The 19,635-nt window shown below is 38.8% G+C and overlaps 1 protein-coding gene across 6 annotated transcripts in view; it reads left to right on the top strand.

Annotated features, from left to right (window-relative positions):
- LMLN (leishmanolysin like peptidase) overlaps positions 1 to 19,635 on the top strand; it is a 91,683-nt gene that overhangs the window by 30,746 nt on the left and 41,302 nt on the right. For all 6 annotated transcript variants that reach the window (XR_006207050.1, XM_042954779.1, XM_042954780.1 and 3 more), the window contains exons 9-11: positions 3,766 to 3,883; positions 5,483 to 5,590; positions 9,094 to 9,170. Coding sequence is in view for 5 of the 6 variants with exons in the window: in XM_042954779.1 (XP_042810713.1) it covers positions 3,766 to 3,883; positions 5,483 to 5,590; positions 9,094 to 9,170 (303 nt within the window). In the remaining variant the exon portion in view is untranslated. The remainder of the gene's footprint in view (positions 1 to 3,765; positions 3,884 to 5,482; positions 5,591 to 9,093; positions 9,171 to 19,635) is intronic.

Below are 19,635 nucleotides of genomic sequence, written 5' to 3'. Positions count from 1 at the left end.
GCTTAACTGACTGAGCCATCCAGGTGCCTCTATATTTTGTTTTTTTAAATAATTATCACCTATCATGGCAATATTTACATGTAAACTGATACTGTATTTAGTACAACATATTAGCAGTGATCTAGAGGGTTAGGGCCTAAAATGAATAATACTAAGAAACACTAAAAAAAAAGTGTCAAGAATTTTTTATAGTGTATCAGTCACAGACCTGTAACCATTTGCATTCATTTATATAAAATATAAATCTCTAAGAGCATATGTCCACAAAAAGATAAGCACAAGAATGTTCACGGCAGTTTTGTTGTAGCATGGATAAATAAATTATGATATATTCATATAATTGAAAACTACAAGGCACTAAAAAAGAATATACTATTGTTACATGCAATAACATATATGAATATCACAGATCTAATGTTGAGCAAAAGAAGTCAGTCCATTTGTGTAGTTTTTAAAAAAGAGCAATGATAAAAGATGAGTGGTTTTACTAGAGGGGCCAAGCTGTTAAATGACCTACAAGTTGAGAAGTTGAGTATAGATTGGAAAGAAGCACAAGAAAACCTTCTGGGGGTGCTTATACTGTTCCATATGTTTATCAGATTAGTGGTATATGGATGTGGAATTAAAAATTAATTAATCCTGGAGTGCCTGGGTGGCTCAGTCGGTTAAGTAGCTGACTCTTGGTTTTGGCTTAGGACATGATTTTGAGGTTTGTGAGATCAAGCTCCGCTTGATCTGTGCTGACAGTGTGGAGCCTGGTTGGGATTCTCCCTCTCTCTCTGCTCCACCCTCACCTCAAAAAAAAAACATTAATTCTTATACTTCAAATTTGTTTACTTTGTATATATTTTACTTTAATTACAGAGATCTCTATTAAAATAGCTAGAATTAAATATTGAAGCAGATAATACTTTATTCATCGTATTTTTTAGAGTACATGTGAAGAAACAAATTCTAATTGGACATAGATATTTTCCTTCTTTAAATAGTTTGTGTTCATTTGGTGGTGTAGGAGGAGTCTGGTCTTTCCTAAGAATTTTGGTCTTTATGAGAAACATAAATGATGAGATAGGCATCACCTACATAGTGATGTAGTTAAGGAAGAAAGAGATACCCCCACATAAGAACTTTTGTTAAGGGACGCCTGGGTAGCTCAGTGGGTTAAGCGTCCAACTCTTGATTTCGGCTGAGGTCATGATCTCACAGTTGTGAGATTGAGCCCCATGTTGGGCTCTGTGCTGAGTGTGGGACCTGCTTGGGATTCTCTCTCTCCCTCTCTCTTCCTTCCCCACTCATGGTCCTGCTCTCTCCCCCTCCCTCCCTCTCCCTCTCTCTTCCCCTCTTCCCCCTCAGTAAATAAATAAATATTAAAAAAGAACTATTGTTAAGCTCATAATTTGCAGTACTTTCTTGTATTCAGGATATTCCTCAAAAGCAGCAAATCTTACAGTATGAATGGAGATAATAGAATGATAGGAAATTCAGTTGATAGACACATGAAGAGTTGGATTTGTCCCTAACCTATTTATTTGGAGAAACTATTTGTCTTGAAATGTAGATGATGAAGAGAATATTTGGAGTTATTAATAAGGTAAAAGCTGTTTTCTTGCTGGCTTTGATCACTATGGATGTTTAAACATTACTTTGCTATGGAGAAAGATCAAAAGAATTAAAAATAGCATCTTCAAGGCATAGATAGATGAACAGATATATGGCAACATACACACACACACACATACACACACACAAATAAAACAAAATGTTAATTGCAGAATCGAAGTAAAGATTATTAGATCTGCAGCTGTGCTCTTTGCAGTTTTGTCAACATTTTGTATGTTTAAAATTTCCGTAAAATAATAGTGGGAAAATATAGCCTCTTTCTATTCTGTTTTATTGGTGAAAATGAGAGATTCATAGGGTTGATGATTGAGGTAATCTAGGGGGAAAAAAAGCCAGAAAAAAATGATATGGATTATGGGGAAAAATCAAAATTAATGTCCATTATAAATGATGTCATTATATCCCACCAATGATATATAAATGCTTACCAGTAGTGGATATTATAGATTTTTTTTTTTTTTTTAAGGCCAATCTGAGAGTAAAAGATGGTATCTTATACTTCTAGGACTACTACTGATGTTTCAGCCATTTGAATTTCCTCTGTACTTGTATACAGCCTATTTATATCTTTTGTCCAGTCCTGGGTTATTTTTCCTTTTCTAGTGATTTTGTAAGAGTACTTTATAATTGGGGGATAGTAATCCTTTTTCATGTTCGTTGCAAATATTTGTCCCACTTAGTTATCTTATTTCGTTATAATATTTTTTTCATAGAAAAATTTAAAATTTTTATATCATTAAAGTCATCTATTTTTTCTTCTGTTGCTTGAGAAATTCCTTCCCTCCAATGATTATAAAAATATTCTCCTGTCTTCTAGTAAATTATTTCAATTTTTTACATTCATAGCTTTTATTCATTTGGAATTTATTTTTGCTTCATGTATTTTGGGGTTCTTTTGTGAGGTATATATATGTTTATAACTATTATATCTTCTGGGTGGATTGACCTTTTCATCATTATAGAACGTCCCTCTTTATTTCTACTAACAACTTTTGTTTTAAGGTCTATTTTGTCTGATACTGGTGTAGTCGTTCCAGCTCTCATTTGAGTACTGTTTGCATGGTATTATCTGTTTAATTCTTTTACATTCAACCTATGTGTGTCCTTGAGTCTGAACTGTGTTTCTTGTAGATAGAGTTGGATTATGGGGGCTGTTTTTAATGTGTTCTTCCAGTCACCCCCATTCTACCACCTCTATAGTGGCTGCCAAGTTTGCTGGTTTTTACTGTGATTGCGGGCTGTTAGTTTTCAGGGCTGCCAAGGCATGGGAAAATGCCACAAAGCTTGCAGTTCTTACTGAGATTTATCTATTTTTTAAACAATTTTTTTGTTGTTTATTTTGAGAGAAAGTGTGTATGCAAGAGCAGGGGAGGGGCAGAGAGAGAGAGGGAGAGAGAGAATCCCAAGCAGGCTCCACACCAGCAGTGAGGGGCTCGATCTCATGATCATGACTTGAGCTGAAATCAAGAGTCGGACACTTGACTGACTGAGCCTCCCAGGCACTCCTATCCTTTTTTTTCTTTTAATGCTTCCTGGATTGCTGAAAGCCTTTGTTAATTTCCAAAGTTCTGAAAAGTTGATTAGGCATTTTGCCACTTTTCTCACTGCTTTCAAGAACAGAGAATTTTCAGAGGTCTGCCATCTTTGCTGACATCTTTTTGGAATTTATTTCTGTATATGGGATGAAATAGGGATTTAACTTTTTTCTAGATGGATAACCAGTGTTACATCACAGTTAATAAATAAATTGTACTTTCCCACTAAATTAAAATGCCATTTTTTTAAAATGCTGTTTTTTGTTGTTATTAAGTTTCCTTATGTGCTTGGATATGTCTCTGGACTTGCTTTTGTTTTATCCAAAATTTGTGTTAAAAGGGAGTAATTCATCATCATCTGAGCAAAGTATTAGCTTTGTGAACTTGAGAAGTTATTTCCTCTATCTACCCTTCCATCTCTATCTGCACAATATTGATGATAATCTCATCAGGTTGTTGAAAAGATTAGAAAATGTTGTCATGTATGTTGCAGTATTTGGTATATAGTAAACTCAAATATCTTAATTGCATATTGATGTTCATAAATACTTTCACTATTTAAAGCTGTGATGAATTTGCAAAATGACTGTCTTTTATTCTTTAATTGCAGTCTTGGATTATATCAATGGAGTGATAAAGTAGTTCGAAAGGTGGAGAGATTATGGAATGTTCGAGATAATAAGATAGTTCCTCACACTGTGTATCTTCTAGTAACACCTCGTGTTGTCGTATGTATTACCCAACTTCATGTTTCATGAACCATCTACTCTTTTCATTTCTTATGGTCTTTTCTCTACTAATCATTATTGCTAAAGAACTTAAAAGTAAATTTCAGAGCCTATAATAAGGAAACTAATATAAAGGCAGTACAGTAAAGCTACAAGCCAAGAGAAATCTGAAGAAATGGAAATTTGTCAATAACTCTCATGGCTCCATTCTACTTACTGCTTTAAGCCAATGTCCCTCTACTATGATACCTCTTAGGATGACTGGTACTATTTGTATAATTGCTGATCATTTCAATACTAGTCCATAATAGTCAAGGTTGTCCAAAGAAATAGAGCCAACAAAATGTGTTGCCCAATAAATAGGGCTAGAAATGAGAGAGAGAGAAGAAAATTTATTTGAAAGAAATGGCTCGTGCAATTGTGGAGGTTTGGAGATTCCAAACTCTGATGGAGTAGGCTAGCAGGCTGGACACTCAGGGAAGAGTTGCATTTTGAGTCCAAGGGCAATAAGCTGGCAGAATTCCTTCCTGCTCAGGAAAAGTCAGTCTTTGTTCTATTAAGGCCTTCAACTGATTGGATGAGGCCTGTCTGTATTATGGAGGGTAATCTGCTTTACTTCAAGTCTACTAATTTAATTATTAATCTTACCCCAAAACACCCTTACTGAAACATTCAGAATAATGTTTGATCAAATATCTGGGCACTGTGGCCTAGCCAAGCCAATGGTTAATAAAATTAACCACTAACTAATTTACCATTTAATTATTATTAAATTAACCATTTAATTAATAAAATTAACCATTCCACCCTCTTATTTTTTAAATAAACTACCCCCAACGTAAATTCACAATCCTAGGATCAAAAGTTGCATGCTGTACTGACTGAGCCAGCCAGGTGCCCCTGCCTTGTGGATTTTTGCACTGTTCTTGGGATATTTCCTATCATTGAAAATTTCTTTAAAAAAAAAAAATTTTTTTTTTGAGCGTTTATTCATTTTTGAGAGACAGAGACAGAGTGTGAGTGGGGCAGGGGCAGAGAGAGAGGGAGACACTCCAAAGCAGGTTCCAGGCTCTCAGCTGTCAGCACAGAGCCTGATGTGGGGCTCAAACTCACGAATGGAGAGATGATGACCTGAACCAAAGTCGGACACCCAACCGACTGAGCCACTCAGGGCACCCCTCCTGTCACTGGAAATTTCTAACTAAAGGATAGGAAAAACCAAATGAGCAAAATTGTATTTTAATGAAGAACTTATTTTTCTTCCAAGACTATATCTATAATAAGAGCAGTTGATCCCTTCATTGAAAACATTGTTGACATAATAGTTATAAATGGCAATCGTGTTAGTCTATAGTTTTTTTGAAATATATGTGACAAAATCTTCAAACAGAGGAAAAAATGTTAAGAGAATTTACTAGCAGAGGAATGTAATAGTATCAAAATATATTTAATTACATTAAAAACCATATTTTTAAAAGATGTTTTCACTTCTCACCAAAGTAATTCTTTAATGGCTACTTTACCATATCTATGTTATAGACTCTGCCGTTATTATATTGTACTTTTGTAGGGTTTATTATTTTTTTTTCTGATTCTTAGGATGAAGCGCGAAAACATTTTAACTGTCCAATTCTGGAGGGAATGGAACTCGAAAATCAAGGTGGCATGGGCACTGAGCTCAACCATTGGGAAAAGCGGTTATTAGAGGTCAGTTTATTTTAAAATTTTACTAGGCGTTTTTTCTTTAATGAAAGAAATTCTTTTTTAATAAAAGTAATTTTTTTAAGTTTATGTTTTATTTTTGAGAAAGAGAGCGTGCACATGCAACCTGGGGTGGTGCAAAGAGAGAGGGAGAGAGAGAATTCCAAGCAGGCTCTGAACTGTCAGTGCAGAGCCCATCTTGGGGCCAGATATCAAAAACTGTGAGATCATGAACTGAGCCAAAATCAGGTGTCGGTCCCTTAACTGACTGAGCCCCCCAGTTGCCCCTTTTTTCTCTTAACAAGCAGTTTCTCATTAATAAGTTCCAATCAGTAGTGAGCTAGAATGAACGTTAACTGACCTCCTTGGGTTGTTTTTGTTTTGTTTGGTTAACTCCTTGCCTCTTTTTAAAACTCCAGTGTTTGATAGGCAGCCACTAAAATAAATCCTCCCCCTCTTTTCAATTTCCCTTTCTTTTCCATTAGGTGAACTCTATGTAAACCTAAAAACATTTGGTAACTTAAAGTTTCTTTTCCCCTTCAGCTCTCCAGACCCGCTTTTTAGATGTAATCACTATTTTTTTTTTAATGTTTATTTATTTTTGAGATCGTACAGGTGAGAGAGGGGCAGAGAGAGGGAGATAGAGGATCCAAAGCAGGCTCTGCACTGACAGCAGCGAGCCTGATGTAGGGCTTGAACTCATGAACCACAAGATCATGACCTGAGCTGAAGTCTGATGCTCAACCAGTTGAGCCACCCAGGTGCCCCTAGATGTAATCACTATTTAAGTTTTTTTGAATATGCTTCAAGAAATGTTATGTATATGTAGAGATGCACACACTAACACACAGGTTTTTCATTAAATGAATTCATATGTTAATGAACAATTTTCCACTTCATAATATATCTTAGACATTTTTCCAAGCAGTACAGGTGCTCCTGATGTAATGGCAGTGTATGCTTTCCTAAAAAGGCTCTTTAAAATTGAACACTAAAAATAAGACTCATGGGAAAAACAAATACCATGCCACTAACAAAAGCAGTAAGTCACAATAAAGTGCTAGCTCAATTTTAAACATATTTCCAGTAAATAAACTCCTTTATTTACTCTAATATTTCTTTACCTTAAACAACAACAAAAAGCAATGGTAGTTGGAACAGAGACTAAATTGAGTAATGGGGACAAGAGCAAAATGTACAAAATTAGAATCATGCAATAAGCACTTCTAAGAGCCTCCGGCCATATTGAACCAAGTAGAAGAACATGGAGTAAATGGGTATCATGCACAGCATTCCTCTGTTGCTATCTTCAGCTGTCACAGTGTACTTTATATTTAGCTGCTGTTGCTCCATTGCACAAAATATTAAAACCCAGGGATAAGTCATTATAAACCAACATGATTCATTATATGAATGTAACAACAGTCCTGTGTTAATGAACAACTGTGTTTTAAATTTTTTATTTTATTTATGTCTTAAGATTTTATTTTTAAGTAATCTCTGCATCCAATGTGGGGCTTGAACTTATAATGCCCAGATCAAGAGTCACACATTCTACCATGAGCCAGCCAGCCACTTTAAAATTTATTATTTTAAAAATGTTGTGATGAGCACTTTATTTATATCTGTGATATCTTTCAGGAGTGGCATTTCAGTGGGTATTCTTAGGTTCAACTAAACATGCCTTCAGACTCACAAGACCTAACAAGCGTCATTGAAAAAACATTTACTTGGAAAGATACAAGACACAGCATGCCAGCATGGTAGAAGTCAGGCATTTTTTTCATGCTCCACACAACAGTCTAGGGGCTGTCATTCATGCCTCTCTCTCTGCACTCCAGCTCAAATATAGGAGCAGAAGGCCATACAAGGGGGGGGGGGAGGGGGTGCAAGAACCAGCCTGGCTTAGAAGTACTATGTCTCAAATAAAGACTAATATATTTATTTTTAACAGTTCCATAGACATAACTTCTAGATCTCTGTAAGTGACATCCCCATAAGAATCTGTGCACATGGGGATGTTCCAGGCTATGGCTTACCAACAGGTATTCATGTTCATTTACCAAGTCCATCATTTACTCTGATGTCCTGAGGCATCACACCACTGTTGCCTGGTGACACGGTTGACATTCCACCTTTTTTAGGTTTCTAGGAGAGCAGAACTAGGAAGTTAACTCAAGGTCAGATGTATTTACATAGAAATAGAAAAGATAGGGGTGCCTGGGTGACTCAATTTGTTAAGTGTCCAACCTTGGCTCAGGTCATGATCCTGTGGTTCGTGAGTTTGAGCCCCATGTCAGGCTCTGTGCTGACAGCTCAGAGGCTGGAGCCTGCTTCAGATTCTGTGTCTCCCTCCCTGTCTGCCCCTCGCCTGCTCGTGCTCTGTCTCTCTCTGTCCCAAAAATAAACATTAAAAAAATTTTTAAAAAAGAGAAAGATAAATCCCTGGAAATGGAATTTCTAGCTCAGAGAGAGAGAGAGAGTGTGTGTGTGTGTGTGTATTTTTTTAAGCTTATATACAAGTTAGCAAAATTACAAAGGAGTGAAATTAATGCTTCTGCTGACCATTCTTATCCAGGTGACCACAAAATAATAATGATGGAAACTTATGGAAGACACATTACACTTGTTTCTCCCATGGGACTTTTAGTTCTTTTATTTTCCTTAAGCAATTTTCCCAAGTGATTCTCTTAAGAAAACTGTAGATTGACCAGACCTGAAAATTTATTTATTTTTGCAGTAGAAACGTGAGAGTATTAATTTCATTAATGGTTGCCTTTCTCTGAAATCAACTTTGCATCCTTGAACTATTTTTTTTAGTGATATTAAAGTACTTGAGGTGACCATCCAGTATTCAACATAAGGATTTGAAGAATAATCAGAGCTGCTGTAGGAATTACATGATATGAATTAAAACACTGGGTAGATAGTAGACTTTGATGGCATTTTAGGTCCCTCATGCAACTTCTTTGATCCTATGATGCTGTGATACTTGTTTTATATATTGATGTGTATTTCTGTGATCATAGTTTGAAGGTTATAAAAGCGTTTTTTTTTTTTTTTTTTTTTTTAATTAAATTCAGGTCAATATTCACCCCCTCTAATATTCTGTGGGCATCTGTCTCAACCACTCACTTTACTTTGTCTAGATATTATAATATTTTTACAGCATTTCTGCTTATGTATAGTTATTTTCATATTCATCAGAGTTCTAAATGCTGGTTGTCTGCCATTTCTGGGAAATTGTACATAATATAGTCATTTAAGGCAGAAAGCAGATTTTGCTTTAAGCTTCAGTCTTGTCATGATAGATAGATAGATAGGTAGATAGATACATAGATACATAAATAAATTAATTAATTAAAGAAGGCTTATTTATTTCACTACTTGAAGTGAATAAGTGAGCCTCTCACACTTGAGACATTTTACATATACGTCAAAGTAATCATGGAAATTATTGGGAGTTTCAAGACATCTGGCCTTCTAATTTAAAATCTTTTGATTTTCAGAATGAAGCAATGACTGGTTCTCACACCCAGAACCGAGTCTTCTCTCGAATCACTCTGGCATTAATGGAGGACACTGGGTAAGACAGCTGTAAGAATGTTATATGACATTAATATTAGCTTAAGAAAATACATTTTACATTGAAGTAAAATAAAATAGTCTTTGAATTTTATTTAGTTCTCATTACCTATAGCAATTCCATTCATTCATTCATTCAATAAATGGGGCCCTGAGGTATAGTAACGAATAGAACAGAATTCCAGGCATTATGAGATTTATTTCTAATACTTAGAGGCCATGCTAATATAAAGGAAAGACTAATCTGAACAAGTTTTTAAAATTATAAATGAAATTGATAAAGTATAGATTCCTAGTTTTTAAACTTTATTTTGAGAGAGAGCACACAAGTGCATGTGCGAGAGTTGGGAAGGGGCAAAGAGAGAGGGTGAGAAAGAATCTCAGGCAGGTTCGGTGTTGTCAGAGCAGAGCCCGAAGTGGGGCTCAATCTGACAAACCATGAGATCATGACCTGAGCTGAAATCAAGAGTCAGACACCTAATCGACTGAGCCATCCAGGCACCCCGAGAATCCTGGTTTTTTATTTAAAGCAGTAGAACTTTCTAGGGCACCTGGGTAGCTCAGTCAGTTGAGCATCCAACCCTTGATTTCAGCTCAGGTCATGATCCCAGGGTGGTGGGTTCGAGTCCTTCTCAGGGAGTTCCTTGTTGGGCTCCCTGCTGAGTGTGGAGCTTGCTTGGGATCCTTTCTCTCTGCCCCTCCCCTGTTCATGGACACAACTCACACAGGCACATGCCCAAAAACACACTCTCCCTCCCTCCCTCCCTCCCTCTCTCTCTCTCTCTCTCTCTCTCAAAATAGATAAATAAACTTAAAAAAAAAAAAAAGCAGTAGAACTTTCTGGTAAAGCTGTAGAATACTGTATTTTATTTTATTTTTTATTTTATTTTTATTATTTTTTGTTTATTCTTGAGAGAGAGAGAGAGAGAGAGAGAGCGAGCATGAGTAGGAGAGGGGCAGAGAGAGAGGGAGACAGAGTCTGAAGCAGCCTCCAGACTCTGAGCTGTCAGCACAGAGCCTGATGTGGGGCTCTAACTCACAAACCGAGAGATCATAACCTGAGCCAAAGTCGGATCCTTAACCAACTGAGCCACCCAGGTGCTTCTATTTTAAAATTTTAATTAGAGAGCACATGTGTGCACACAAGCAGGGGAGGGGCAGAGGGGGAGAGAGAAAATCATTTTTTTTTTAAGTTTATTTATTTTGAGATAGAGAGCACATGCACAAGGGTAGAGGAGGGGCAGAGAGAGAGAGAGAGAGAGAGAGAGAGAGAGAGAGAAAGAATCACAAGCAGGCTTCATGCTGTCAGTGCAGAGCCCCACTGTGGCTCAAACTCTTGAACTGTATGAGATCATGACTTGAGCTGAAATCAGCAGTCAGACACTCAACCCACTCAGCCACCCAGGTGCCTTGGAATACTGTTTTTAAATGACTCCAGTTGGAGTCTTTGTCTCTGTGGGTTCCTGAGTCCTTTTGGCAAGATTCATTAGTTGGTTTTTTGTTTTTTGTTTTTTATGTTTTATTTTTATTTATTGTGAGAAAGAGCAAAATGAGGGAGGGGCAGAGAGAGAGAAAGAGAATCCCAAGCAGGCTACATGCTAATAGCACAGAGCCCGACATAGGGCTCAATTCCTGCATGACCCATGACATTATGACCTGAGCCGAAATCAAGAGTTGAACACTTAACCGAGCCACCCAGGCGCCCCAAGTCTCATTGCTTTTTGATAGCTTCCTTCCTTACTTCCTTTTTTCTGTATAGCAGGATGTGCCAGGCTAATAAGCATACACCCTATCCTAGATTTGGGCATCAGCTAATCTTCCAAGGAGCACTAGTTCCATTTAATGGGGAATAGCTTTTAGAAACCACAACCTAGGCACTGTGTTCCTTGCTGCTAGGTTATTGGTGCTTCTCTTAGCTTTTAGTGGGCCAAGTTGGGAAATTAATATTTTTGGAAAAAAAAAAAAAAAGAAAAGACTGGATTTCTTTTAGTACCATTATAACTCTTTCCCATTTATCCTTGAGCAAGCAACGGCCAGCAAAAGTGGTCCTGTTGCTCTGTTTAACAATTTATTTATAGCCCTTTTATAAAACATGCTAATTTCATTAAGATACTCATAGGTTGCAGTGAGGGGAAGATGGCGGAGTAGGAGGACGTTGGGCTCACCGCGTCCTGCGGATCACTTAGATTCCACCCACACCTGCCTAAATAACCCAGAAAACCACCAGAAGATTAGCAGAACGGATTCTCCAGAGCCAAGATTAGACGAGAGGCCCACGGAAGAGGGTAGGAAGGGCAGAGAGGTGGTGCACGCTACACGGACTGGCGGGAGGGAGCCGGGGCGGAGGGGCAGCCCGCCAGCAAAGCAGAGCCCCCAAGTCTGGCTGGCAAAAGCAGAGGGGCCGGAGGGAGTGTGTTCTGACAGCAAGCGGGGCTTAACATCTGGAAGATTATAAGTTAACAGCTCTGCTTGGAGAGCCGGAAGCCTGGAGGACAATGGGAGGGAGAGTTGTTGAGCCCTGGATGACAGAGTGCAGCGTGGTGGGGAACAAAGGCGCTCGCCAGCGCCATCTCCCTCGCCCATCCCCCATCCAAAATCCCAAAGGGAACCAGTTCCTGTCAGGGAACTTGCTTGCACCATGCAAACACCCAATGTTGTGCTTCTGAGGATCCATCCCTCTGGTGGCAGGTCTGACTCCCTCCTGGTGCCGCAGGGCCCCTCCCGAAGTGGATCACCCAAGGAAAAGCGAGCTGAGCCTGCCCCTCCCACCCCTGTGTACCTTGCCGATCCACCCCAGCTAATATGCCAGATCCCCAGCACCACAAGCCTGGCAGTGTGCAAGTAGCCCAGAGGGGCCACGCCACCCCACAGTGAATCCCACCCCTAGGAGAAGGGAAGAGAGGTACACACCAGTCTGACTGTGGCCCCAGCGGTGGGCTGGCGGCAGACATCAGGTCTGACTGCGGCCCCGCCCACCAACGCAAGTTATTCAAGACAGCACAGGGGAAGTGCTCCGCAGTTCCGCACCACTCCAGGGACTATCCAAAAGGACGAACCTGAAGAATTCCCCTCAAAAAAACCTCCAGGAAATAACGACAGCTAACAAACTGATCAAAAATGATTTAACAATATAACAGAAAGTGAATTTAGAATAATAGTCATAAAATTAATCGCTGGGCTTGAAAACAGTATAAAGGACAGCAGAGAATCTATTGCTACAGAGATCAAGGGACTAAGGAACAGCCAGGAGGAGCTAAAAAATCCTATTAATGAGCTGCAAAATAAAATGGAGACGACCAAGCTTGAATTGAAGAGGCAGAGGAGAGAATAGGTGAACTAGAAGATAAAATTATGGAAAAAGAAGAAGCTGAGAAAAAGATAAAAAAAATCCAGGAGTATGAGGGGAAAATTAGAAAACTAAGTGATGCACTAAAGAGAAATAATCTACGCATAATTGGTATTCCAGAGGAGGAAGAGAGAGGGAAAGGTGCTGAAGGTGTACTTGAAGAAATAATAGCTGAGAACTTCCCTGATCTGGGGAAGGAAAAAGGCATTGAAATCCAAGAGGCACAGAGAACTCCCTTCAGACGTAACTTGAATCCATCTTCTGCACGACATATCATAATGAAACTGGCAAAATACAAGGAAAATTCTGAAAGCAGCTAGGGATAAATGTGCTCTAACATATAAAGGGAGACCGATAAGACTCATGATGGATCTCTCTACTGAAACTTGGCAGGCCAGAAAGGAATGGCAGGAAATCTTCAATGTGATGAACAGAAAAAATATGCAGCCAAGAATCCTCTATCCAGCAAATCTGTCATTTAGAATAGAAGGAGAGATAAAGGTCTTCCCAAACAAACATAAACTGAAGGAATTCATCACCACTAAACCAGCCCTACAAGAGATCCTAAGGGGGATCCTGTGAGACAAAGTACCAGAGACATTGCTACAAGCATGAAACCTACAGACATCACACTGAATGTAAATGGACTAAATGCGCCAACCAAAAGACCTAGGGTATCAGAATGGATAAAAAAAACAAGACCCATCTATTTGCTGTCTACAAGAGACTCATTTCAGACCTGAGGACACCTTCAGATTGAAAGGGAGGGGATGGAGAACTATCTTTCATGCTACTGGAAGTCAAAAGAGAGCTGGAGTAGCCATACTTATATCAGACAAACTAGACTTTAAATTAAAGGCTGTAACAAGAGATGAAGAAGGGCATTATATAATAATTACAGGGTCTATCCATCAGGAAGAGTTAACAATGATAAATGTCTATGCGCCGAATACAGGAGCCCCCAAATATATAAAACAATGACTCACAAACGTAAGCAACCTTATTGATAAGAATGTGGTAATTGCAGGGGACTTTAACACCCCACTTACAACAATGGATAGATCATCTAGACACATGGTCAGTAAAGAAACAAGGGCCCTGAATGATACATTGGATCAGATGGACTTGACAGATATATTTAGAACTCTGCCTCCCAAAGCAACAGAATATACTTTCTTCTCGAGTGCACATGGAACATTCTCCAAGATAGATCACATACTGGGTCACAAAACAGCCCTTCATAAGTATACAAGAATTGAGATCATACCATGCATACTTTCGGACCACAATGCTATGAAGCTTGAAATCAACCACAGGAAAAAGCCTGGAAAACCTCCAAAAACATGGAGGTTAAAGAACATCCTACTAAAGAATGAATGGGTCAACCAGGCAATCAGAGAAGAAATTAAAAAATATATGGAAGCAAACGAAAATGTAAATACAACAATCCAAATGCTTTGGGATGCAACGAAGGCAGCCCTGAGAGGAAAATACACTGCAATCCAGGCCTATCTCAAGAAACAAGAAAAATCCCAAATACAAAATGTAACAGCACACCTAAAGGAAATAGAAGCAGAGCAGCAAAGACACCCCAAACCCAGCAGAAGAAGAGAAATAATAAAGATCAGAGCAGAAATAAACAATATAGAATCTAAAAAAACTGCAGAGCAGATCAATGAAACCAAGAGTTGGTTTTTTGAAAAAATAAACAAAATTGATAAACCTCTAGCCAGGCTTCTCAAAAAGAAAAGGGAGATGACCCAAATAGATAAAATCATGAATGAAAATAGAATTGTTACAACCAATCCCTCAGAAATACAAGCAATTATCAGGGAATACTATGAAAAACTATATGCCAACAAACTGGACAACCTGGAAGAAATGGACAAATTCCTAAACACCCACACACTTCCAAAACTCAATCAGGAGGAAATAGAAAGCTTGAACAGACCCATAACCAGCGAAGAAATTGAATCAGTTATCAAAAATCTCCCAACAAATAAGAGTCCAGGACCAGATGGCTTCCCAGGGGAGTTCTACCAGACGTTTAAAGCAGAGATAATACCTATCCTTCTCAAGCTATTCCAAAAAATAGAAAGGGAAGGAAAACTTCCAGACTCATTCTATGAAGCCAGTATTACTTTGATCCTAAACCAGACAGAGACCCAGTAAAAAAAGAGAACTACAGGCCAATATCCCTGATGAATATGGATGCAAAAATTCTCAATAAGATACTAGCAAATCGAATTCAACAGCTTATAAAAAGAATTATTCACCATGATCAAGTGGGATTCATTCCTGGGATGCAGGGCTGGTTCAACATTCGCAAATCAATCAACGTGATACATCACATTAATGAAAGAAAAGATAAGAACCATATGATGCTGTCAATCGATGCAGAAAAAAGCATTTGACAAAATTCAGCATCCTTTCTTAATAAAAACCCTGGAGAAAGTCGAGATAGAAGGAACATACTTAAACATCATAGAAGCCATTTATGAAAAGCTCTCAGCTAATATCATCCTCAGTGGGGAAGAACTGAGAGCTTTCCCCCTGAGATCAGGAACACGACAGGGATGTCCACTCTCACCGCTGTTGTTTAACACAGTGTTGGAAGTGCTAGCATCAGCAATCAGACAACAAAAGGAAATCAAAGGCATCAAAAGTGGCAAAGATGAAGTCAAGCTTTCACTTTTTGCAGATGACATGATATTATACATGGAAAATCCGATAGATTCCACCAAAAGTCTGCTAGAACTGATACATGAATTCAGCAAAGTCGCAGGATGCAAAATCAATGTACAGAAATCAGTTGCATTCTTATACACTAATAATGAAGCAACAGAAAGACAAATAAACTGATCCCATTCACAATTGCACCAAGAAGCATAAAATACCTAGGAATAAATCTAACCAAAGATGTAAAAGATCTGTATGCTGAAAACTATAGAAAGCTTATGAAGGAAATTGAAGAAGATATAAAGAAATGGAAAAACATTCCGTGCTCATGGGTTGGAAGAATAAATATTGTCAAAATGTCAATACTACCCAAAACTATCTACACATTCAATGCAATCCCAATCAAAATTGCACCAGCATTCTTCTCAAAGCTAGAACAAGCAATCCTAAAATTCATATGGAACCACAAAAAGGCCCCGAATGGCCAAAGTAATTTTGAAGAAGAAGACCAAAGCAGGAGGCATCACAATCCCAGACTTTAGCCTCTACTACAAAGCTGTAATCATCAAGACAGCATGGTATTGGCACAAAAACAGACACATAGACCAGTGGAATAGAATAGAAACCCCAGAACTAGACCCACAAAAGTATGGCCGACTAATCTTTGACAAAGCAGGAAAGAATATCCAATGGAAAAAAGACAGTCTCTTTTACAAATGGTGCTGGGAGAACTGGACAGCAACATGCAGAAGGTTGAAACTAGACCACTTTCTCACACCATTCACAAAAATAAACTCAAAATGGGTAAAGGACCTGAATGTGAGACAGGAAACCATCAAAACCCTAGAGGAGAAAGCAGGAAAAGACCTCTCTGACCTCAGCCGCAGCAATATCTTACTTGACACATCCCCAAAGGCAAGGAAATTAAAAGCAAAAATGAACTACTGGGACCTTATGAAGATAAAAAGCTTCTGCACAGCAAAGGAAACAATCAACAAAACTAAAAGGCAAGCAACGGAATGGGAAAAGATATTTGCAAATGACATATCGGACAAAGGGCTAGTATCAAATCTATATAAAGAGCTCACCAAACTCCACACCCGAAAAACAAATAACCCAGTGAAGAAATGGGCAGAAAACATGAATAGACACTTTTCTAAAGAAGACATCCGGATGGCCAACAGGCACATGAAAAGATGCTCAACGTCGCTCCTTATCAGGGAAATACAAATCAAAACCACACTCAGATATCACCTCACGCCAGTCAGAGTGGCCAAAATGAACAAATCAGGAGACTATAGATGCTGGAGAGGATGTGGAGAAACGGGAACCCTCTTGCACTGTTGGTGGGAATGCAAACTGGTACAGCCACTCTGGGAAACAGTGTGGAGGTTCCTCTAAAAATTAAAAATAGACCTACCCTATGACCCAGCAGTAACACTGCTAGGAATTTACCCAAGGGATACAGGAGTACTGGTGCATAGGGGCACTTGTACCCCAATGTTTATAGCAACACTCTCAACAATAGCCAAATTGTGGAAAGAGCCTAAATGTCCATCAACTGATGAATGGATAAAGAAATTGTGGTTTATATACACAATGGAGTACTATGTGGCAATGAGAAAGAATGAAATATGGCCCTTTGTAGCAACGTGGATGGAACTGGAGAGTGTGATGCTAAGTGAAATAAGCCATACAGAGAAAGACAGATACCATATGTTTTCACTCTTATTTGGATCCTGAGAAACTTAACAGGAACCCATGGGGGAGGGGAAGGAAAAAGAAAGAAAGAGGTTAGAGTGGGAGAGAGCCAAAGCATAAGAGACTGTTAAAAACTGAGAACAAACTGAGGGTTGATGGGGAATGGGAGGGAGAGGAGGGTAGGTGATGGGTATTGAAGAGGGCATCTTTTGGGATGAGCACTGGGTGTTGTATGGAAACCAATTTGACAATAAATTTCATATATTAAAAAAGATACTCATAGGTTACACAAACACTGTGGAGTGTGAGAGTCACTAATGAAATCGTGGCACTGGCAAATTTCATAGCACTTTTCCTTTTTCTGGGGCAACACAATAACAAAATGGGCTAGATGTTTCTAAATATCTGGCAATATTTAAAGTTAAAGACATGGAAATTAATTTTTATCCATAAGACTTCACTGTAGATTAGCTAAGTTGTTTCAGTAGAAAACTTTTTTATTTATCCATCCAGAAACCTGGGAATCATCCTTAAAAACTTCCTCTCCCCACCTCTCACATCCATCCTGACCTGAGCCAAAATCAAGAGTCGGACGCTTAACCAACTGAGCCATCCAGATGCCTCAGGGACATAGTTTTTGAGGGGTGATGTAAATGTTCTAAAATTAGGTATAGGTATGCCTTAGAGAAATATCAGGTTTGGCTCCAGACCACTGCAATAAAGCAAGTCAAATGAATTTTTTTGTTTCCTAGTACATATAAAAGTTATGTTTATACTATACCACACTCTGTTAAGTGTACAGTAGCATTATGTCTAATAAAAACAATGTACATACCATTTTTGTTTTTTTAAAAGTTATCTCTACACTCAACATGGGGCTTGAATTTGCCACCCCAGGATCAAGAGTGCATGCTCTACTCTATTCTACTCACTGAGCCAACCAGGTACCCCACGATGTACATACCGTAATTTGAAAATAGTTTATTGGGGTGCCTGGGTGGCTCACTTGGTTAAGCGTCTGACTTCAGCTTCAGGTCATGATCTTACAGTTCATGGGTTCAAGCCCCCCCACTGGGCTCTGCACAGGGGTGCGGAGTCTGCTTGGGATTCTCCCTTTCTCTCTGCCCCTACCCTGCTCACACTTTCTCTCTTTCTCTCTCACTCTCTCTCTTTCTCAAGATAAATAAGTAAACTTAAAAAAATAAATAAATAAAAATAAAAATACTTTATTGCTGGGGCACCTGGGTGGCTCAATCGGTTAAGTGTCTGACTCTGAGTTTTGGCTCAGGTCATGATCTTAACAGTTCGTGGGTTCAAGCCCCATGTCCAGCTCTGCACTGGCAGAGCTGGTTTAGGATTCTCTCTCTCTCTCTCTCTGTCTCTCTCCCACTCATGCTCTCCCCCTCTCTCTTTTTGACTCAAAAATAAATGAATAAAGTTAAAAAAAATACATTATTGCTAAAAAACAAATACACACAAAAAGCTTTATTGCCCAATATGCTAATCATGAACTGAACTTTCTTCAAGTCCTAGTCATTTTTGCTCATGGAAGGTCTTTCATTGATGTTGATGACTGCTGGCTGACAAGGGTGGTGGGTGCTAAAGGTTGGGGTGGCTGTAGCAATTTCTTAAAAGAAAACATTGAAGTTTGTTACACTGTTCAACTCTTCCTTTAATGAATGATTTCTCAGCATCATGCAATGCAGTACTGTTTGATAACATTTTACTCAAAGTAGAACTTCTTTCAGAATTGAAGTCAATCTGCTCTTCCTCAACTAAGTTTAGATAATATTCTAAATCCTTTGCTGTCATTTCAACAATCTTCACAGCATCTTCACCAGGAGTACTTTCCACCTCAGGGAGCCACTCTCTTTGCTCATGCATAAGAAGCAACTTCTTTGTCATCCATTCAAGTTTTATCAAGAGGTTGCAGCAATCAGTCCCATATTCAGGCTCCACTTCTGATTCTGGTTCTCTTGCTATTTCTACCACATCTGCAGTTCCTTCCTGCACTGGAATCTTGAGCCCTCAAAGTCATCCATGAGGGTTGGAATCAACTTCTTCCAAACTCCTGTTGATGTTGCTATTTTGACCTCTTCCCATGACTCACAAATTTTCTTAATGGCGTCTAGAATGGTGAACCCTTCCCAGAAGGTTTTCACTTACTTTGCTCAGATCCATCAGAGGAATCACTATCTATGGCAGCCATAGCCTTATTAGGTATATTCCTTATATAATAAGACTCGAAAGTCAAAATTACTCCTTGCTCTGTGGGCTGTGGATTGGATGCTGTGTTAGCAGGTATGAAAACAACATGAATCTCATCCATTTCCCTCAGAGCTCTTGGGTGACCAGGTGCATTGACAATGAGCAGTAATATTTTAAAAGGAATCTTTTTTTTCTGGACAGTAATCTCAACAGTGGGCTTAAAATATTCAGTACACCATGTTGCAAACAGATGTGCTGTCATCTAGGCTTTGTTGTTCCGCTTACAGAGCATGGACAGAGGAGGTTTGGTGTGATTCTTAAGAGCCCAAGGATTTTCAGAATGGCAAATGAGCACTTCGTTCACCATTCAACTTCAGGTCACCAGCTTCATCAGCCACTAATAAGAGAGTCAGCCTGTCCTCGGAACCTTTGAAGCCAGGCATTGACTTCTCTTCTCTAGCTATGAAAGTCCTAGGTGGCATCTTCTTCCAGTAGAAGGCTGTCTAGTCTACATTGAAAATCTGTTGTTTAG

Source organism: Panthera leo, chromosome C2, assembly GCF_018350215.1.
Source record: "Panthera leo isolate Ple1 chromosome C2, P.leo_Ple1_pat1.1, whole genome shotgun sequence".
NCBI lineage: Eukaryota > Metazoa > Chordata > Mammalia > Carnivora > Felidae > Panthera > Panthera leo.
This window is presented reverse-complemented; position numbering and strand designations above follow the sequence as displayed.